This window comes from Lonchura striata, chromosome 29, assembly GCF_046129695.1.
Source record: "Lonchura striata isolate bLonStr1 chromosome 29, bLonStr1.mat, whole genome shotgun sequence".
Taxonomy (NCBI): domain Eukaryota; kingdom Metazoa; phylum Chordata; class Aves; order Passeriformes; family Estrildidae; genus Lonchura; species Lonchura striata.
This window is the reverse complement of record NC_134631.1, coordinates 2,551,139-2,572,112: the sequence shown is the minus strand read 5'-3', so window position 1 is coordinate 2,572,112 and position 20,974 is coordinate 2,551,139. Positions and strand designations below refer to the sequence as shown.

At 54.3% G+C, this 20,974-nt stretch overlaps 1 protein-coding gene across 1 annotated transcript in view; it reads right to left on the bottom strand.

Annotated features, from left to right (window-relative positions):
- LOC144247629 (uncharacterized) overlaps positions 1-20,974 on the bottom strand; it is a 391,071-nt gene that overhangs the window by 349,538 nt on the left and 20,559 nt on the right. The window contains 1 exon segment of the mRNA XM_077788937.1: positions 12,664-13,056. Coding sequence (XP_077645063.1) covers positions 12,664-13,056 — 393 coding nt within the window.

Genomic DNA, 20,974 nt, shown 5'->3' with positions numbered 1-20,974 from the left:
CCAGTGTTTGGGTTTTTTGGTTAGCACAGGACAATGAGCTGTGAGCAGCATCTGTGCCAGGGAGGAAAGTGCCCCTGGAGCTGGGGCTGAGAACCCGGGGTCGCTGTGAGCACCTGTGGGTGGGAAGGAAGCTGGCAGAGCGCTGAGTTTGCTTTTCCTGCAGGCTCGCGCTCTGATCCGGCACAACGGGACCCCGCAGCTGCAGGAGCCCCGGCGCCTGTCGGCTCTGCTGCGGGACTTCCTCGAGTGCAGCCTGGAGCCAGACGAGGAGCAGCGCTGGTCTGCCCAGGAGCTGCTGCAGGTGAATGCCGAGCGGCCGAGGGGAAGCAGCAGCGCCAGGGAGGGGTTTTCTGCTGGGGCCCCTCCGATAGTCTCCAGCCTTGCTGCGTTCCACACGCAAAGCAAGCAGAATCCTCGCCGGGTTTGGCTTGGCAGGGTCCTTTCGAGGGCATCTGCCCCTGGTGCCCCACAAGGAGCAGGGCCATCTTCAGGCAGGTCCGGTGCTCAGAGCCCTGCCTGGCCTGAGCTTGGGTGTTCCCAGGGAGGAGGCACCTCCCACATCCCTGGGCACCTTCTGTCAGCGTTTCCCCACTCTCCTGGCAAAAAGATTCTGCCTGCGATCTAACCTGAGCCTGCTTCCCTCTCCGGAGTTTCAGACCATTTCCTTTTGTCCTGTTGCAACAGAGCCTGTGAGGAAGTTGACTCTGGAAAGTAACAGTTCATTTCTTTCTTTTTTATCCTTTGGGCAGCACCCATTTTTATCATCAGCCAAGCCTCTCTCCAGCCTGACCCCTCTGATCACCGCAGCAAAGCAACTGAGGCAGCAGCAGAGGAGATGAAGCACTGGAGGACAGCTTTTGGTTACAGTAGTTAGTGAGGACAACTAGTTAGTGATGGTAGTTAGCAGTGCTAGTTGGTTATGGTAGTTAGGACAGCCTGTTTGGTATGGCAGTTTTTTGAATAAAAACTCTCTTAAACCTCAACTCCCTTGAGGTGTCCCTTCCTCCTCCCTCTGTGACTCGGCTGCCCGGAGCAATGTGAGGGGAGAGCGGGCCCAGCCTGGCCCAGAGCTGAGCCCCAGCAGAGCCCTGGCAGAGCCCAGAGCAGCCTCGGATCTGCAGAGTCAGCCTGGGAGGAGGCGCTCGGAGCCTTCTGGGCTGCACCCGACTCTTGGTTACAAACTGCGTGTGCTGGAAAATGCCACCGGCTCTGCCAGAGGGCAGAAGGGGCCCGGGGAAGGCCCCAGTGCTCCCTGCAAGGGAAACACCTGCCCTGGGTTTGTTATAGAGAACTATGTCGTTGGTGGCTTTTGCTCTTATGTCTTGGCATCTGCAAATTATTCTTAGTCACAACGATTTTGATACAGTGCAGTTTGTAATCACTTCTAACTGCTTTTGCTGTAATATAATTTGTCAGCTTTTTGTGGCCAATACCCTGGCCTCTGTGTAGCTCATATCCTCAGAACATCATTCATGGCTGATAGTTTAGTTTGTGCACAGTGTGAAAAACATACATACTAGTTTTGGCTTTTGCAAAATATTGAAGTGGATGCCATGTGTTGTGCATTAGAATGTTAACTTTTGCAGAAGTAGCTGTAGTTGTGAAATAATAACTAATTCTTTTATTTTTGTAACTAACTGACAGTAATCTTGCCTTCAGGGGAAGGCAAGGCGACCTGGTTTCAAGGAACAGCACAGCAGCCCAGTCTCCCCTGGGCCACTCGGGCTAACGACACACGCAGGCACCAATGTGGTGGACGGTCGAAAGCCGTTTATTATCTTATCTCATGGGTTTAAATAGTCTTGGGGGACTCTGCTACGTCAGGAGGGGTTGGTAGGGTCTCTAGGGTTAGTCAGGAGTGGAAAACTACTGGGTTAGGTGTGGTTACATTCTTTGGGGTAATGGATAACATGTTGCAGGGTGAGAGGGGGAAGGGGTCTTTCTTTCCGTCACATCCCGAAATCTTCCGTTCGCCTGTCCCTATCTACTACATCTCCCCCCTCCTTTTCATAAGTAACATGAGGTAGTCGTAGATATAGGCACTGGAGTGAGGTACAAACTTGTAACTTGGTAAGGAAAAAAGGGTTTTTGGTAAACCTGAGTAAATCTCACAAGGTGAGTTTTGAAGGCTTTTGCAGCTGACTGTGTTCGCAGTTTTTGGTTTACAGCATTTGCTACTGGCCCACGAACAGAATGTTCGCCCGTTCTAGACGGGCCTGAACAAATGAGACTAGCTTGTTCAGCAGGCATGGTCCTATGGTAACAGCTAAAAGCAGTATTGCCAGTGGACCTACCAGGGCAGAAATTAAAGTGGTGAGCCAAGGTGATTGATTGAACCAGGATTCGAACCAGCTCTGCTGGGTTTCTCTGTCTCTCTTTCTCTGAGCCAGTCTATCTCGGAGTTCTGCCATGGAGTCTTTAACGACTCCCGTATGATCTGCATAAAAGCAGCATTCCTCTTTCAAAGCTGCACACAGTCCTCCTTGTTGCATGAACAAGAGGTCCAGTCCTCGCCTATTCTGTAAAACTACTTCTGAAAGCGAAGAGACTGATTTCTCTAGATAGGAGATGGATTTCTCGATCCTCTGCAGGTCTTCATCGATGGTCATTTGCAGCTGAGAGAGTCCGTGCTGTTGGGTTGCGATGGCTGAGACACCAGTGGCTGTACCAGCTGCTCCCAGGCCGAGCAGCATTGCGATAGTTATACCTGTGATTATTTCTTTTGTGCAGTCTGTCAGGTTCTTCGAAAAGGTGGTACACTTCTTCATCTGAGTGGTATAGGACCCTAGGAACAATCAGAACTTGGACACAGAAGTCAATAGAGTCATTAAATTTGGCAAGGAACACACAAGGACTCACTCCGGATCGCTGGCAAACCCACATCCCAGATGCGGATGGGACTACCCACTTACTGGTTTTTCTGTTGGGCTTGACAACTTTAGTGCAGAAGTTGCCTTTCTGCTTTGCTAAAGTTGCATTGCCAAAACATTTGCCCTGTCCTGTGATTTAACTCAGGATGATTCTTCTGCGGGGAGTGTCCCATCTGCACTGGTGGGGGGCATCGGCTGTGGAGTAACTGAAGGGGGTGTCTAAAGCAATGCCTTCGTAGAAAGGGGGTTTAACATCATAACAAAGCCAACAGGAGTTAGTCTGGTTCGGTTTGGTTTCGTTTAGGGTTAAAAAGGTAGCTTCTAGTATATAAACACAGGGGTGTTCCACGGGCTGGTGGAGGGTTCTATGTGACCCTTTTGCAGCTCGAGGTTGACCAGTTCCAGCAAGGCTGCCATTCGAGGCTTTGACAGGGGCCACTGCTCGACCCATACGGGGTCTGGTGATTTTTAAGTCCGGGACGGCCCTCTCACTCTGTTCACTGGGGGGACTTCTTTGCATTGCCAGTGTCGGGGCCACAGTGCTTGGGGAAAAATCGAGCAGTCTGCTCCTGTGTCTGCCCAAAACTGAAGCCCTATGACATGGGGGTCCTGACTGCCATAAAGGCGGCACGTCCCCCACACCTTCGGTGGCTCCTTCCCTATTTTCATGGCCAGGGCCACCCAGGGGTCCCGTTCTGGGGCGTCCCCTGCTGACCCTGCGGCACAGGCGCTGCTTGCGGCGGTAGTGGGTACGAAGGTACCGCAGGCTGTGTTGCGAAATTCGCTGGTGAGGGTACCAAGCTGGCTGCCTCCTGTGTGGGTATGGGGTATAAGGGCGCCCCGTCCCACTGGGGGTTGGCATAGATGGGCTGCCTTGCATTCGCGGCGGGAGGAGGCTGGGTGCAGCCCGCACGCCCCCTCCCTCTCCCGTTTCCCTGGGGCCAGGACCTGAATTCCTTGGCTAGATGTCCTTTCCTCCCGCAGCTCCAACAGGCTCCTCTCGGGCGTGCTTGGGGTGGAGGTGCCGCGGCAGGCTGCCGTGCCGGCTGGGGACAGCTCACCGCGATGTGACCTGCCTCACCACACTTGAAACACGCCATGGCACTGGTCAGGGTGTGGACGGCTGCCTGAATGGGTGTCAGGTGTTCTTCCCTCACTACATGTCTGATCATGTCAGCCAGGCTGGCTCCGGCTGGCAGGGAACGTAAGATATCTTTGGTGACAGAGTTGCACTGCTGGCGCAAGCAGTCAGATACCACGGGGTCCTTTGCCTCTGCTGGCAGGGTAGAAGAGTCTATTGCTGCCTGCAGGCGATCTACGAACTGCGTGAAGCTTTCGCTCTCTGCCTGCCTCACGGTGGACCACGGCGACGGCTTGGCCACGACCCGGGAGGCTGCACGAATAGCCTCCCTAGCAGCCCGAGTGGTCGCCCTGACCTCCTCAGCCCACATCTGCATGGCTTGTTGCTGAGGCGTGATCATATCATCGTGCTTTCCCATAAGCCTGGATAAAGTCGATCTGTGTAGTGGCTGCCTCGCGCCAGGTGCTTGGGCTAATAGCTTTGTACAATTATCCTCCCATTCTTGTCTAAACACAATCATTCCCGCACCATCAAGTATCATGCGACCTATTCGCTCGATATCAAAGGGAAGCAGGTCGTCATTACTAAAAAGACCATCGATTAATGTGGAGACCATGGCCGAATTGATTCCTTTTTCTGCAATGGCTTTGACAATTGATTGTACATCTTTTGGGTTTACCGGGGCATATACCCTCTGCTGGTTCCCTTCCAGGCCGGTGATCCTCACCGGGAAGGCTTGTACAGCAGCCGCTGGGGACCATTCGGCACAGGCTATTTTTATTTCTCCCCAGTCGGTAAACTGGGCTGGTTCGTATTGTGGCTGCTTTTCGGTGCGGCTTAAAGCTTTACTTGGTTTTGTTTTAAATTGCGTTAGCTCTGTTCCCTTCGTCTTAGAGTCCCAGCCGGCTCCCGACAGTTCTTCTGGGCTGCCGGAGCTGCTGCTGGACTCCGAGTCGGAAGTCGAATGCCAGCAAACTTCCGGGGCTCGGTGCCGTTTTGTGCGGCTCCGACCCCGCTCCTCCCCCCGGGGGTGGCACTGCTGCCGCTCCCCGGGCTCGCCCTGCCTCCTGCAGGGGGGGGGGTTTCTCCCTTACATGGTGGCGGCGTCAGGCGCGGCTGCCGATCGGCTCCGAGCCCTCTGCCGCTCTCCTCCTCTTTCTCCCGTACACGCGCATTAGCAGAACTCTGCGCCTCTGGGCTCTTCGCGCCGAGACTGCCCGCGCCCCGCCCCTCCCCTTGGCTGCCGGCGCCATTTTCAAAGGGGTATGGAGGTGGCATGGGTAGGATCTCCCCCCGAGCCACGGCTCCCGCGCCTCTGGCTTCCCCCGCCAGTCCCCGCCAACAGAGCTCTGCGCGCTGCTGCACCTCCGGTACCGGGTCACCGACCGGCGGTGGCGGGGCGGATGGGGAAGCCATGGATTTTTGGGAGGTTTCCGTGGGGGGTCCCGGGCCCCGGCCCGGGGAGGGGGGCGACGCGCCGGGCCCCCCCGGATCCCCGCTCCCGGGCGGGTCACCCTCAGGGGCGGTTTGCGTTGCCGCTCCTACGCCTAGCTTGGGTGTAACCAATAAACACGTACGCGCTGCGCTCCATGTCTCCTGCTCTTCTATTGCTCTGCGCAGGGCTTTCTCTACTTTTCCCCATGCCTTAAGGCATTTGCCGCTGCCTGAGGATTTCGTGTCCTCGGCCAGCACGGCTGTGCATTTTTCCCATATCTCCGGATGCAAAACATCCACAGGGCGTTCAATTTCCCCAAGCTCAAGCAGCCTTGCTATAGCAAGATAAAAATCTTTGAGCTTACACTCAATTCCCCATTGCTTATGAACCTCACTTACGACCCTGGCGATGGCGTCCATGACGACTGCGGGTCCTGGGACGTCTCCCTCGCCGAGAACACGGTTTCACCTGTCTGGCCGCTGCCCTTGTCCAGGCGACACCCGCTGCCCGAGTGAATTATTCCCGGGTTTCGGCACCAGTTATGTTGCCTTCAGGGGAAGGCAAGGCGACCTGGTTTCAAGGAACAGCACGGCAGCCCAGTCTCCCCTGGGCCACTCGGGCTAGCGACACACGCAGGCACCAATGTGGTGGACGGTCGAAAGCGTTTATTATCTTATCTCATGGGTTTAAATAGTCTTGGGGGACTCTGCTAGGTCAGGAGGGGTTGGTAGGGTCTCTAGGGTTAGTCAGGAGTGGAAAACTACTGGGTTAGGTGTGGTTACATTCTTTGGGGTAATGGATAACATGTTGCAGGGTGAGAGGGGGATGGGGGTCTTTCTTTCCGTCACATCCCGAAATCTTCCATTCGCCTGTCCCTATCTACTACACATGGTGAGCACGTAGTGCTTGCCTTGGCGTGTCTGGGGCAGTGTGATGTGGTCAATCTGCCAGGCCTCCCCATACTTGTACTTGGACCCCTGCCCACCATACCACAGGGGCTTCACCCGCTTGGCCTGTTTGATGGCAGCACATGTCTCACAGTCATGGATCACCTGAGAAATACTGTTCATGGTTAGATCCACCCCTTGGTCTCGTGCCCACTTGTAGGTGGCATCTCTGCCCTGATGACCTGGGGCATCATGGGCCCATCGTGCTAGGAACAACTCTCCCTTGTGTTCCCAATCGAGGTCTGTCTTTGACACCCCTATTTTTGCAGTCTGATCTACCTGCTGCTTGTTTTGCTGCTCTTCATTAGCTCTGCTTCTGGGGACATGGGCATCTACATGGAGAACCTTCACAGGTAGCTTCTCTACCCAGGTAGCAATATCTTTCCACTCTTCAGTAGCCCAAATTGGTTTTCCTCTACACTGCCAGTTAGCCTCTTTCCACTTCTCCAGCCACCCCATAGAGCATTGGCTACCATCCATGAATCAGTGTAGAGGTAGATCTTTGGCCACTTCTCCCTTTCTGCAATGTCCAGGGCCAGTTGAACAGCTTTGAGTTCAGCAAGCTGGCTTGATCCACCTTCTCCTTCAGTAGCCTCTGCAACCCATCGTGTGGGACTCCATACAGCTGCTTTCCACTTCCGATTCATCCCTACGATGTGACAGGAACCGTCGGTGAAGAGAGCGTAGCGTGTTTCATCTCCTGGCAGTTGGTTGTATGGTGGAGCTTCTTCAGCCCATGTCACTGGTTCTTCTTCTTCATCTGTGACACCAAAACTTTCACCTTCGGGCCAATTTGTAATTATTTCCAAAATCCCAGGGTGATTCAGTTTACCCATATGGGCACGCTGCATGATGAGAGCAATCCACTTGCTCCATGCAGCTCTGGTGGCATGGTAGGTGGAGGGAACCTCTCCTCTGAACATCCACCCCAGCACCGGCAGTCGGGGTGCCAGGAGGAGTTGTGCTTCCGTGCCACTCACCTCTGAGGTGGCCTGGACTCCCTCGTAGGTGGCCAAGATTTCCTTCTCTGTGGGAGTGTAGTTGGCTCCGGACCCTCTGTAGTTCCGACTCCAGAATCCCAGTGGTCGGCCTTGAGTCTCACCAGGCACTTTCTGCCAAAGGCTCCAGGACAACCCATGGTTCCCGGCTGCAGAGTAGAGCACATTCTTGACCTCTGGTCCTGTCCTGACTGGGCCAAGGGCTACAGCATGAGCGATCTCCTGCTTGATCTGGGTGAAGGCTTGTTGCTGCTCAGGGCCCCAGGGGAAATTGTTCTTCTTGCAGGTAACCAGGTAAAGAGGGCTCATGATCTGACTGTACTCAGGAATCTGCATTCTCCAGAAACCTATGGCACTTAGGAAAGCTTGTGTCTCCTTCCTGTTGGTTGGTAGCGACATCGCCATGATCTTGTTGATGACATCTGTAGGAATCTGACCCCGTCCGTCTTGCCACTTCACTCCCAAAAACTGGATCTCTCGAGCAGATCCCTTGACTTTGCTCTTCTTGATGGCAAAACCAGCTTCCAGGAGGATTCGGATGATTTTCTCTCCTTTCTCAAACACTTCTGCTGCTGTGTTCCCCCACACAATGATATCATCAATATACTGTAGATGTTCTGGAGCCTCACCCTTTTCTAGTGCAGCCTGGATCAGTCCATGGCAGATGGTGGGGCTGTGCTTCCACCCCTGGGGCAGTCGGTTCCAGGTGTACTGCACGCCCCTCCAGGTGAAAGCAAACTGAGGCCTGCATTCTGCTGCCAGAGGGATGAAGAAAAATGCATTGGCAATATCAATAGTGGCATACCACTTTGCTGCCTTGGACTCCAGCTCGTACTGGAGTTCCAGCATGTCCGGCACAGCAGCGCTCAGCGGTGGAGTCACTTCATTCAATGCATGATAGTCCACAGTCAATCTCCATTCTCTTTCAGATTTACGCACAGGCCAGATGGGGCTGTTGAAGGGTGAGTGGGTTTTGCTGACCACCCCTTGGCTCTCCAGCTCTCAGATCATCCTATGGATGGGAACCATAGCATCTCGAGTTGTTCTGTACTGTCGACGATGCACTGTTGAAGTGGCAATTGGTACCTTTTGTTCTTCTCCCTTCAGAAGTCCTACTGTAGTTGGATTCTCAGACAGTCCAGGCAAGGTGTTCAATTGCTGGATGCCCTCTGTCGCTACAGCTGCTCTCCCAAATGCCCACCTGAGTCCCTTTGGGTCTTTAAAATACCTCCTTCAAAGGTAATCTATGCCCAAGATACATGGGGCCTCTGGGCCAGACACAATAGGGTGTTTCTTCCACTCCTTTCCTGCCAGACTTACATCAGCTTCCACCAAGGTAAAGTCCTGTGATCCCCCTGTCACACCGGCGATAGAGACAGATTCTGCCCCTACGTGTCTCGATGGAATTAACGTGCATTGTGCACCAGTATCGACCAAAGCCTTTTATCTTTGTGGCTCTGATGTGCCAGGCCAGCGAATCCACACAGTCCAGAAAACACGGTTTTCCCTCGCCTCTACCTGGCTAGAGGCAGGGCCCCTCTAAGCCTGGCTATCCTTCTTGCCTTGGGCGTATGTCTTAGAGGTTCCTTCAAGGGGATCGGACATGTCATCATCATCATCATGCCTGGCAGTTTGGCTACGGGCAACTGGAGCTGTTCTCCTTTTGGTGGCACTTCCTCTCTGGGTCTTGCCTTCCTTCAATTCATGCACCCGTTGTGCCAGAGCAGCAGTAGATTTTCCATCCCATCTCCTCATGTTTTCTCTGCAGTCGCGCAGGAAGAACCACAGCTCAGCTCTTGGGGTGTACCTTCTCTCACCATCTGAGGAACGTCTACGTTAGATACCAGAACCTCTGATCTGTACTGCTGAGATTTGGAAAAGGTCCTCCTTAATCTCCTCCGAGTCTCTTATGATTCTCCTCTATCTTATCGTCTAATTTCTGCAGACGTGTTTGCACTGCTGCAATTCTGGCATGGGTTGGGCCATGTACAGCATCTGCATATGCTTGGAGTTTCCTTGCCATATTGAGCACGGTCTCATCCCTCTTCTCCTGCTTCATTATTGCTAAAGCAGAAGCGTATTCATGTGGCCCAAGCCATAAAGGTTTTCGCCACATCACAGATGTACATGGTACCAAGCCTGGATTCCTAGTTGTTATTTCATCTGAGAAGATAATCTCTGCCACTGCCATTTCTCTCAGACGTTGGATCCCTTGTTTTCTATAGTCTTCCACTGAGTCTGCTGCATATAAAGATCATCTGCACACAGGTACCTTTGTGCTACACTTTCCAGAACCCGTGCCCAGAGGCTGTGAGGGTGAGCCCCCCTAATCATTCCTTGATCAATGACAGGATCATGTGACAGGAATCCCAAATGTCTCACTTCAGTGCCATCTAGAATTGTAGCCTCGCGTGTAGCATCCCAAAGACGGACCAACCAACTAATTACTGACCCCCGTGACTCTCCCAGTCCATCCCAGTCTCTCCCAGTGCCTCCCGGCTGTCCATCTCAGCCTGGCGTGGCGCTGCCGCCTCTCAGCCAATCAGAGCGCGAGTCTCTGATGACTCATCTGTTGCCAGGCAGATCCGCAGCGCCGCGTGCCCCGCGCTGGACTCGGCCTCCCAGTGCCGCGCGCTTCATTCCCAGTTCCTCCCAGTGCCGCCCCAGTCCCTCTCACTCCTTCCCAGCCCATTCCCAGTTCCTCCCAGTGCCGCCCCAGTCCCTCCCACTCCTTCCCAGCCCATTCCCAGTTCCTCCCAGTGCCGCCCCAGTCCCTCCCACTCCTTCCCAGCCATTCCCAGTTCCTCCCAGTGCCGCCCCAGTCCCTCCCACTCCTTCCCAGCCCATTCCCAGTTCCTCCCCAGTTCACTCCGAGATCTCCACGCTCTCTCCCTGTGCCCCCCATCCCCTCCCCTCTCTCTGGGTGCCACCCCAGTCTTCCCAGTCCATTCGCAGTATCTCCCAGTCAATTCCCAGACTGCCCCAAGGCCACACCAACCCTCCCTCCTCTCTCCCAGTGCCCCCCACCCAGCGTGTCTGTCTCGCTGGTGCCCTTGAGTTCCCAGCCCGGCCCCGGACGCCTCCTCTGCTCCTTGGTGGATTTCTACCCTGCCCACACCCAGCTGAGGTGGTTCCAGGGCCAGCAGGAGCTCTCTGTGGTGGCCACCGACGTGGTCCCCAACAGGGACTGGATCCACCAGCTCCTGGTACTGCTGGAAACCCCAGCCTGGGCCAGGGTCACCTCCACCTGCCAGGTGCAGCACGTCAGCCTGGAGCACCCCCTGAGCCACCACTGGGGTACAGGGGAGGAATTGGGGGCGCTGGGACAGCCACTGGGATGTGCTGGGAGCAACTGGGAGGGAGTTGGAGAGAGCCTGGTTTCAACTGGCAGAGAAGGTTGTGGGTTTGGAAGAGCTAAGAATGGGTTTGAAGAATACAGGGGAGGGAGGAATGGGGTTCTGGGGGTCCTGGTGGGAACTGGGGAGGAGTCTGGGGGTACTGGGTGTGACGGGAGAGATTGGAGAGAGCCTGGAGGGGCTGGAAGGAGATTGGGGATGGATTACTGAAGCTTGGGATGAAGTTGGCTGTACTGGGAAGACACTGGGAGAGGTCTGGGTGAGTCCTGGTGGGGCTGGGAAAGGACTGGAAGAGGGTTTGGGGGTCCTGGGGCAGTGGAGGGCAACTGAAAGGGGGTTGTGGGATCCTGAGAGGGATGGGAATGGCTTTGGTGGGTCCTGGAAAGGCCGGGAAGGGATTGGGGAAAGGTTTCAGTGGGTCCTGGCTGGGTGGGAGCGATCGGGAAGGTGCTTGGAGGGGCTTGGGGTGTTTGTGAGAGCTTTTAGGGGATCTGATCCCTGCGGAACCCCCCAGACATGCTGCATGCAGCAAGATGCTGTCAGACACTGAGGGTTTAGTGTTGGGCTTCATCTTCCTGGCGCTTGGGCATGGCTTCTACCTGTGCAAGGTCAGGGGGATCCCAGGAGTCCTCTCCCCCCTTCCCCCAGGGTGTGTGCTGCCCACGGGCCCCCCCCGCCCGGTGTCACCCCCTTTTCTCTGCCCACAGAGCTCCTGAGCCGCCGGCGGCCGCAGCCGATCCCCGTGGCCTTGAGCTTGGCCGGGACCCCCACTCCAAATCCACGGTGATTTTAAGGGGGATTGAGTGTCCCCCCAGCCCTGCTGTCACTCTGCCCCTGCCCCCTGCTCCCAGTGTTCCCAGTAAAGCTTCCCAGTTAAACCCAGCCCAGTTCATGGGGGCACTGGGGAGGGACTTGGGGGGACCCCACGGCGGGGCCGGCCCTGGGCAGGGAGGGCGGGTCCAGGTGGGGAACACTGCCTGCTGCGGGTCTGCCCGGCAACTGGTGAGTCATCAGCCCCGCTCGCTCTCATTGGCTGACTCTTCTCCACCGCGTTCTCTCATTGGCTGAGGAGAGGCCCGGCAGTGCAGAGAAGGAACGGGAGAGATCCCGCCCCGAGCACCGGCACGGGGACAACAGACCCGGCCTGGGCACAGGGAGGGAATTTATTACCAACCAAACCACGGCAGCACCAGGAGAAGGGAAATAAATCCCTCCAGCACCTTCCCCCACCCAACGGGGATCACCCACAACAGGGTTATCCACCATGGAGAGACGGGGACATCCCAGTTTAGACCAAAGCCAATTTTATTGAGTGTACCAGGTGTTTATACAGGGATTGACTTGTATGGGGCTTATAGAGGGCTGGTTTTGGTAACAATTTCCCATTGGTTACACATTCTTCAAGACATCCAGTAACCTGGGAACATTTATCACAAAGTCTCACACCATGTTGCCTGGTCACTTCTTGCCCAGGGAGACTGAAACTGTGTCTGTGTCTCCCACAGTTTCTGCTCAGTCAGGCCTCAGATATCGGGCCCCTTTATCAGCTCCATTGCTTTACTCTCTGTTTTATTCCCCATACGGGGACACCAGGGCTCTGCCCAACGGGGGTCACTGGGGATCATCCAGCCCGGATCCTCCCATGGGGGATGGAGCTGCAGCAGCACACCAAGCTCTTCCCTCACTCTCTTCCCTCACTCCAAGCTCTTCCCTCACTGATGGCACTCACAGGGCTTCCCTTACCGGTGCCTCCGTTGGTGCTGGGTCAAGTGAGAGCTCATGGAGAAGCTCTTCCCACACTTCCCACACTCGTAGGGCCTCTCCCCGTGTGGATGCGCCGGTGCACGGTGAGGTGGGAGTTTTGCTTGAAGCCCTTCCCGCAGTCGGGGCAGCGGTAGGGCCTCTCCTCTGTGTGAATCCGCTCATGTACGAGGAGATTGGAGGTGGTCTGAAACCTCTTCCCACACTGGGGACACTCGTAGGGCCTCTCCCCAGTGTGGATGCGTTGGTGTATTCTCAGGGCAGAGCTCCACCCAAAGCTCTTCCCACATTCCAAGCACTCGTAGGGCCGTTCCCCAGTGTGGATCACCTGGTGCATGATCAGGCCAGACATGTGCATGAAACTCTTCTGACACTTCCCACACTCGTAGGGCCTCTCCCCAGTGTGGATGCGCCGGTGCTCAGTGAGGCTGGAGTTGTGCTTGAAGCCCTTCCCGCAGTCGGGGCAGCGGAAGGGCCTCTCCTCTGTGTGAATCTGCTCATGTCTGAGGAGATGGGAGCTTCTCTGAAACCTCTTCCCACACTCCCCACACTCGTAGGGCCTTTCCCCAGTGTGGATCCTCTGGTGCTGGATCAGGCTGGATCTCCAGCTGAAACCCTTCCCACATTCCAAGCACTTGTGGGGCTTCTCCCTGCCATGAGGCTTCTTCACCAGCTCCGAGCTCCGCCTGGATCTCCACCCGCCTTCCTGGCTCAGGGGGGCTCTTTCCTCCCCGCAGCTCCCTGGGCTGGGTTTGCAGCTCCTCCTCCTGCAGCATCTCCGTGGCTTTTCCTCCTCCTCCATCCAGCCGCGCCCTGGAAATGAAAAATCCTGGTTTGAGGGAAAAACAAGAGAAGAGCACCTTGGACTGGAGGTTCCTCCTTGCACAAGTTCATCTCTGGAAATCATTGGGAATCTTGTATCCGTAAGAACCTTCAAAACACCAAGATTCAGCCCAAAAATCCCACAAACTTCAAGACACAGATCAAAAACTCCCCAAACGTCACAACTATGCAAAAACCTCCTTCTCCAAAACATAAAGATTCAGCTGCCACATAAAACCAAAGCACCAACATTTAGCCCAAGAAAGATCAGAAACACCAAGATTCACCCTGTGAAAATCGTGGATCCCCCTCCATAGTCACCTGCTGCATGTGGGGGGAGCAGCACTCCTGGGGCTGGGGGGAAGCTGCAGACACAGGGAGTGGTGGAACCTTCTGCTGCTTCCTCTTTCTGCTCCTCCTCCTCCTGAGTCTCTCCTCTTCCTCACACTCCTCTTCCTCCTGCTATTCCTCCTTCTCCTGCACAATCCCATCTTCTCCTGCCACATCCATCGTTTGACCATTCTGTTCCTCAAGCCTGCTTCTCCTTCCCTTCTCCTCCTGCCCCCAGGCCCAGCACCCACTGCCGGCTCCCTCTTCCCCCCACACCCACAGCATCCCAGCTCAGGGGCAGGGATGGAGCTGGGGCAGGTCGGGCTGGGGCAGCGCTGGGCTCTCGGCCGCTCCCGCCCGCACTCGGTCCCCACTGCAGCCGCTCCCGCCAGGACAGCGCGGGGGGGCCCGGCCTTGGCGCTGCCCCACTCCCACCTCCCCAAATTCCCCTCGCGGGGCCATGGGGCCGAGGGGGGGCGCAGGTGGGTCCAGGTGGGGAACGCGGGGAGCTGCGAGTCTGCCTGGCAACTGGTGAGTCATCAGCGCCGCGGGCTCTGATTGGCTGAGCTCTGCCCGAGCCCTGGGGCTGCAGCACAGAGGGGACACCCTGCTCCAGGGGGGATGTCCCACAAACGGGGGACCCCATGAAAGGAACAACAGGAAAGTGTCTTTACAAACAGATGCTCTGAATCTGCTCGGAGATAGGGCCAGACAACTTTTATGTAAGGAAGTGACAGGAGAAGCCATCTGTTTCAGAAAATGCTATCAATTGATGACACAGACTGCTGCTCAGCCAAGGTCCTGCTCTATTAATGAACTTCCAGAAGAACAACAAAGCCTTAACAGAGCCATGAAAATCGTTTGCTATACAAAAGTGGGGAGCATATTACGGTGGGTATGTAATAGGTGGATTGGGAAGTCTGCAGCTCTCAAGTACTTCAGCCAATGGGGAAAGCAGAGGGAGATGTGGCCAGGAGAATTAGGATGAAAAGGAGGCTGTGTCCTCCAACAAGTGGAGAGATCCCATGGGGAATGTCCCTTGGCCTCTCCCATTTTTAGGAATGAAATTAGTTTCACAGGACTCCTCTGTCTGCTTTGTGGACAGAATCCTCTGCTGATGTCAATTTTTCCACACACCCTGGGGCTCATCGCGAATTCCTTCCACTCTCCAGGGTGGTGGGCAGGGAGTGTAGCTGAAGGTGCCTCACCCACTTTGGGTGATCGGCTCCCTTGGCTGGCAGCGGCACCGGGGATTGATTGGGGACCCGGGAGTGACCAGGAGACAGACGAGTGACACATCAGGGGGGTCTGTGAAGAGTCAGCAGGGAGAGAGCACTGAAAATCTCATCAGTGAGTGCCCTGGGATCCTCGGGGAGTGAACATGGCAGGGCACCCATGGAGGGGAGAAAAGGGAAAGCCAGGGAGGGGTCCTGGCCAAAGGGATGATGATCTCAAAACGTCTCTGAAGGGTCCCTTAAACATATGGGTGGAGTTTTTCTTTTTCCTGCAGTTTCAATGCAAAGTTTAGAGCATTAGAGTATTTTTTGTATTACTCCCAATTCTATATTGGCGGTTACATTCAGATCAGAGATGTGAGAATGAGTTTTTATTCTGAGAAGGAGAAAAATGTGAATTGCCTTGGAAATTTTTCGTGTATGTTTCTGCGATGCTCTTCGAGGAACCAAAATTTTGGTCTGGGTTCCTTGATGTTCATGTCTTGGCTGTATTTTCCAAAACTAGAAGAGATTGAAAAGTGAGCCCTAAACTCATAAACGGGCAGCCAGGAGAGGAGCTTTAGAAATGCAAATTAACACTGTCAGGGCAAAGTGGGGACAATGTACCTGGCTCTTCTTGCCTGGGGCAGGAATTGGCTGATTCCCTCTGCCCCTCACCCCAAGCTCTGCCTGCTTGCACAGATGGAATCTGCACAGCTGAAGGCAGAGCCCATGCTGAGGATCTCTGACTCTGCAACAGAAACGGCTGAAGCTGCAAAGGGAAACAGCAAATGGAGAATGTTGGGAAAACTTCACTAAAATAAGGCGGGGGGGATCATCCCTCTGCCCACTCCAACATCTGCTGCCTCTGTCTGTGCTGTACAGGCTGTATCAGAGCACTGGGGTTTTTGCTAGAAGAGGTTTAGGGAAATCAGTTGGAATTCAAGTATTTGATGATGGAATAAGAAAAAAACGGTCAATTGATGCAACCCTAGCTTGCGGGAGCACCCTAAAATGGGGGAAAGCATTGAAGGGCCACCAGAACAAATCCTACAACACCATGGACCAGCCCCTGGGAACCTGAACCAATTCATTTCAGGAGACAGAGAACCCATTTATCATTTCAATGGCATTATTAGATATAAAGCTGTCCTCAGAATAAGAAACAACCAGACAGCTCCAGCTCCTGAACTTCCTGCCGACCAAGCCACTAAAATGAGGAACACAACATTTCACGAGGGGATGGGATCAGATTATCTCTTAGCAGAAAAAGGAGGAGTTTGTGGAAAACTCAGTGACTCAAACTGATGTTGGCAAAGAGATGACAAGAGAAAACTGCTAAAAAAGCTAACAAAGCAAATAGGAGAGCACTTTATGAATTGGTCCAAATATGGAAAGGATGGAAATGGGATATGGTTCCCCGGCTCCCCAGCAGACCAGGGGTCAAACGAATGTGGCTTCTCCTCTTCTGTGCTGCAGCAACTCTCATCTTTTTACCATGCTCCACACCTTGGCAGTGCAGCTCATCCAGCAGCTGAGCCAGGGCATGCAGGTGGCAGCCAGGCCTCCTGATCCACAAACGGCTACAAAAGGACAGGGAATGAGGACACCGAGAATAATCCCCAAACCAAAGAGGACCCGGGAAGAACAAAACAGAGTCAAGGAGTGAATCTGCCTGGAGATAGGGCCAGGCACTTGTAGTTAAGGGGAGGAACCATCAGTTCCAAAAATGTTCCAAATTGACCCAGACAGCTGCTCAAAGTCCCGCTACATTCCCGAACTTCGAGGAGAAGAACAAAGACTTAACAGAGCCATGAATATCGGCTGTTCTACAAAAGGAGGGTGCACATTAACGAGGACAGGCTCCAGGCGCATCGGGAAGTCGGAACCTTCCAAGGAACTCAGCCGGTGGGCAAAGGCAGAGGGAGATGCGGCCGGGAAAATGAGGATAAAAAGGAGGCTGCGGACTACAGCCACGGCAGAGAGCGCACGGCAAATGCCCCACGGCCTCTGCCCCTGCTCGGCAATAAAGTCACTTTGACAGGACTCCTCGCTCTCCTCCGGGCACACGAACCTCCGGCGACGGGAATTTCCCCGCCCGCTCCCGGCCGCGGGGCAGCCCCTCTGTCCTACCCACAGCAGCCGGGCCGAGCCAGCGCTGCTCCGGCAGCGGCTCCTGCCCGGCCCCGGCGGGAAGGAGACCGCGGGCAGCCGCTCCCGCAGCGCCCTCAGCCCGGGGCCGGCACGGGCCGGACACGGCACCGGCGAGCCGCCGGAGCCCCCTGCCGCCCCCTCCGCCCGCAGCCAGCCCCGAGCCCCCGCAGAGCCCAGCGCGGCTCCCACCTGCGCCGGGGCCGCCTCCGAGCTCCGCCGCCGCCGCCTCACCGCGCTCCGGCCGCTGCCGCCGCTGCCGGGCCCGCACAGCCGCTCGGCCAATGGCGGCGCTGCGCGGCCACGGCCGCCCTCAGCCCGCCGCCGGGGCCGCGCCGCGCCCCACTCCCACCAATCAGCGCGCCGCAACCGCGACTGACGGCACCGGCGGCCAATGGCAGCGAGCTCGGGGCGGGCTCTGCGCACGGCCCCGCCTCGCCCCGCGCTCTCGGCGCCCCCGGGCTGCGTGAGGGGAAAGCCGGAGATGAGGAACAGCCCCGGCACGGGCCCGGGCCGAGCCGGGATTGAGCTGCCCACACAAACAAACTTCTCCGCGCCTCCCGCCACGGCTTTCCCGGCCCTGCGCCTCCCGTGCCTCCGCCTCTGCGGGAAGCCCAGGAGCCTCACTTCTCCTGCCCCTCGTTAGCGCATCAGTGCTTCGCTTTGATTTCCCCCGAAAAGGGAAACCTGCCCCAAGCCCTGTGGGTGGGTGGGGCAGGGGAGAGATTTCTGGCAGAAAACTCCAAAGACTCGGAGCAGGAGCAGGAGAAGTCAGTGCAGAGCCTTAAATGCAGCTTTCCCCACGCCTCCCTGCTCCCAGCTGCACCTCCTCCCCCGGCAGGGCAGGAGACAGGGAATGGGGCCATGCTCAGCTCATCCCCCGGGGCTTCTCCCTCTGCTCAGGGACAGGAGTCGTTCCCTGCTGCACCCTGCGCTCTCTCCCGGCCGAGACTTCTCCAGGAACTTCTCGGAGCGGAGTCCATCCCCTGGGCACAGCCCCCTCCGAGTGCTGCAGCGTGGGTCACTGTGCCACGGGCTCAGTCCTGCCAGGACAGGCTGCTCCAGCGGGGCCCCTCTGCCCGCGGGCTCACAGCCTCCTCTCAGGCATCGCCGAGCTCCAGCCCGGCTCCTGCAGGGGCTGCAGGGGATCTCTGCATCCCCATGGACCTGCAGGGGATCTCTGCACCCCCATGGACCTGCAGGGGATCTCTGCATCCCCATGGACCTGCAGGTGGGTCTCTGCAGCCCCATGGACCTGCAGGGGATCTCTGCATCCCCATGGACCTGCAGGTGGGTCTCTGCAGCCCCATGGACCTGCAGGTGGGTCTCTGCAGCCCCATGGATCTGCAGGTGGGTCTCTGCAGCCCCATTCTAATATATGTTGTGGAATAATTCGTTCTTATGTAAAATATACATCAAGTCAGTTGTGCTTGTACAAAACGATTCTTAAAGTTTTAAATGACCAGTGGCTGCAGCCGGGGTGGAGAAACCACAGTTGGCAGAGAAAGAAAGACTTAATTTAGAAATGAAAAAAGGTGGCTTTGTGCAGAGATGGGTCCTTTCCGGGGAAAATCCAGCAGACACCCAACATGAAGAATGCATATATGTTAGTTTAATTAGTAGTGCTGTATTAACATTTTAATAGCATGGTAAATGTAGTTTCATAGTTAAAATGAAGCTTTAGTAGTTAAAACATAAAATATCTATGTGGCTTTTCTTTTAAGGCATGAGATACTCGCTTTGAGGTAACCATCACAGAACACCTAAGTCTTCCAGTGAATAGGAAATTATGGCTTTCTTATCAGAAGAAGCAAATTTCTTCACCCCTTGCTCAGACTCAAAGACGCCATGGAGATTAAAGGAAACACTTGTCATAGAACAGTCAGAGTGTCTTGTTTTAAACAGAATGTATGCGTAACCATGAAGGATATATGAATATGCAATAGTGTAATTTTAAGGGTGATCCCTTTGTTCACAAAGTATGCATGTTGTGGCTTAAGTTCCCAAGAGCATCCAGACATCCTTAAGTCTTTGGTTTTTATTGTGTTTAATTGTCCTAACTCTAAATTTTTATCACTCTAATTGTATTAGTATTTTAATAACTATGTTATTATTATTAAAATTTTCAAGGCCAAGTGATTGGCATTTTTCACAACTATGGTGGCAAAGATGGTTTCTAACACCTCTCTGCTGGGGCCTGAGGAGAGTCAGGGTGAGGAAGACGGGTCCTGCCCTATTTAGGCAGCCTCACTCTGTTCCCCTGGTGTGTGACCACAGACACAAGTTATGATCCATGGGCAAAAGGAGACAATAAAACAAAAAAAAGGGAAAGGATTACCTAAAACCGCGGTAATTAGCCCCTGAGACTAAAGTGTACACGAAGAACCAAGACCCAAGGACAAAGGACAGGTGAGTATTTGTTGGGATGGGGTGGATAAGGGGGGAATGAGTGATTGCTGCAGTCTCTCATGCTGTGTTTTGTCTTTTTCGTGAGAAAAGCGGCCAGTAAAGAGACCAAGGGAGTGATAAAAAAGAGAGAATCCCCCCCACCCCGGGGAAACTGGGACTGGGTCTTAGGGAAGAAGTGGAACCTCGTGGAGAGAAGCCAAAAGTTTTCCTGGCAGTGGAAAAACAGGGGAAAAAAATTAAAAAAAAAAAAAGAAAAAATAAGGGGCCCCAAAAAATTCTGCTGGATTGAGGGATAAGCGTGCCCAAGAGCATCCAGGATTAAACCTGCTGGGTTAAGGGATTTGCATTCCAAGAGCACCCAGGGTTGCCAGATTGAGGTTATGCCCACGGGGATCTGGGGTTGGACAACAGTAACATTAACACCTAAAATTCTGCTGGGTTGAGAGACATCCAGGATTAAACATGCTGGGTTGATGGATTAACATTCCATGAGCACTCAGGATGTAGATATGTAATGTAGCCTGTTTGAAAGTGAAAGGTATCTTCTTGTTGTATGTGAGAGTGAGTGAAAAATAAAAGTGAGTAAATGTAGATTAATGGAAGTGTATATAATGTAGATTGTTTATTTTGAGCTTTACTTTATCTCCTTGGAGGGAGGTGGATTGTGTTGAATGGTATTGTGAGAGAAAGGACTTTTTGAGTAGTTGAAAGAAGGTGGTATTCAGGTTGTTAGAGAAAGTGGGAAACAGAGGCAGAGGACTTGTGAAGAAACGTGAGGAATGGACTATCACATCTAAACTGGTGACACCAAATTGACTTTCAACCAGGACTGGGTGGTAATGGTTTGGGAAGACCCACATGATCCAAGGCAGGTACAAAGAATAACACCTAACTGAGAAATAAGGCAAAGCTTGCATCACTGGTTCTAAGCCCTGCCTGAATAAGCCCTGAGACGCCTCCGACACCTCCTTGGCAGAGGAACACTGCCACTTCAAACAGGAGGATCGGGAGTGTTTGAGTCAAAGAGTTCTTATAGTCTGGCCTTAGCCTGTGGTTTGTACAGGGAAGAAAGGAAATTGCCATCAGTGCTATACTGTATACTTTATGTGATTCATCCCAATACTGGACACGCTAGCAGGGTTACAAGTGAATATTAAAATTATGGGAATAATTGGTGTTGTATCTCACAAAATCTATGTTCTTGTTGCAAGAGGTATCAGTACTGAATCAATTCCCAATACAGATAGAACTCAAAACAACTGAAGTAATAACTCTGTTTTGTGGATCGGAATTATTAGTGCCTGTGGACTGAGAGATACCTGAGGAACAATGTGAAACCACAGTTAAGGAGTGTCAAAAAGGACTTGCCTAAAAATATCAGTAAAAAGGAGTGACAAGGGAAACAGAGGGCAAGCCTGGGTTGAGCACTGTACTCACCAGCGAGAAGATCACACGTACCTGCTGTGGGCAGCAACCCCACAGGCAGGGGAGGTGGGGGTATAAGCCATGCCAGACCTCTGTCATTCCTGTTTCTGTCTCTCATTTGTTGTCTTTTCCCTTCTGAGATAGCAGCAAGATCGTGTCACAAATGTTACAGAAA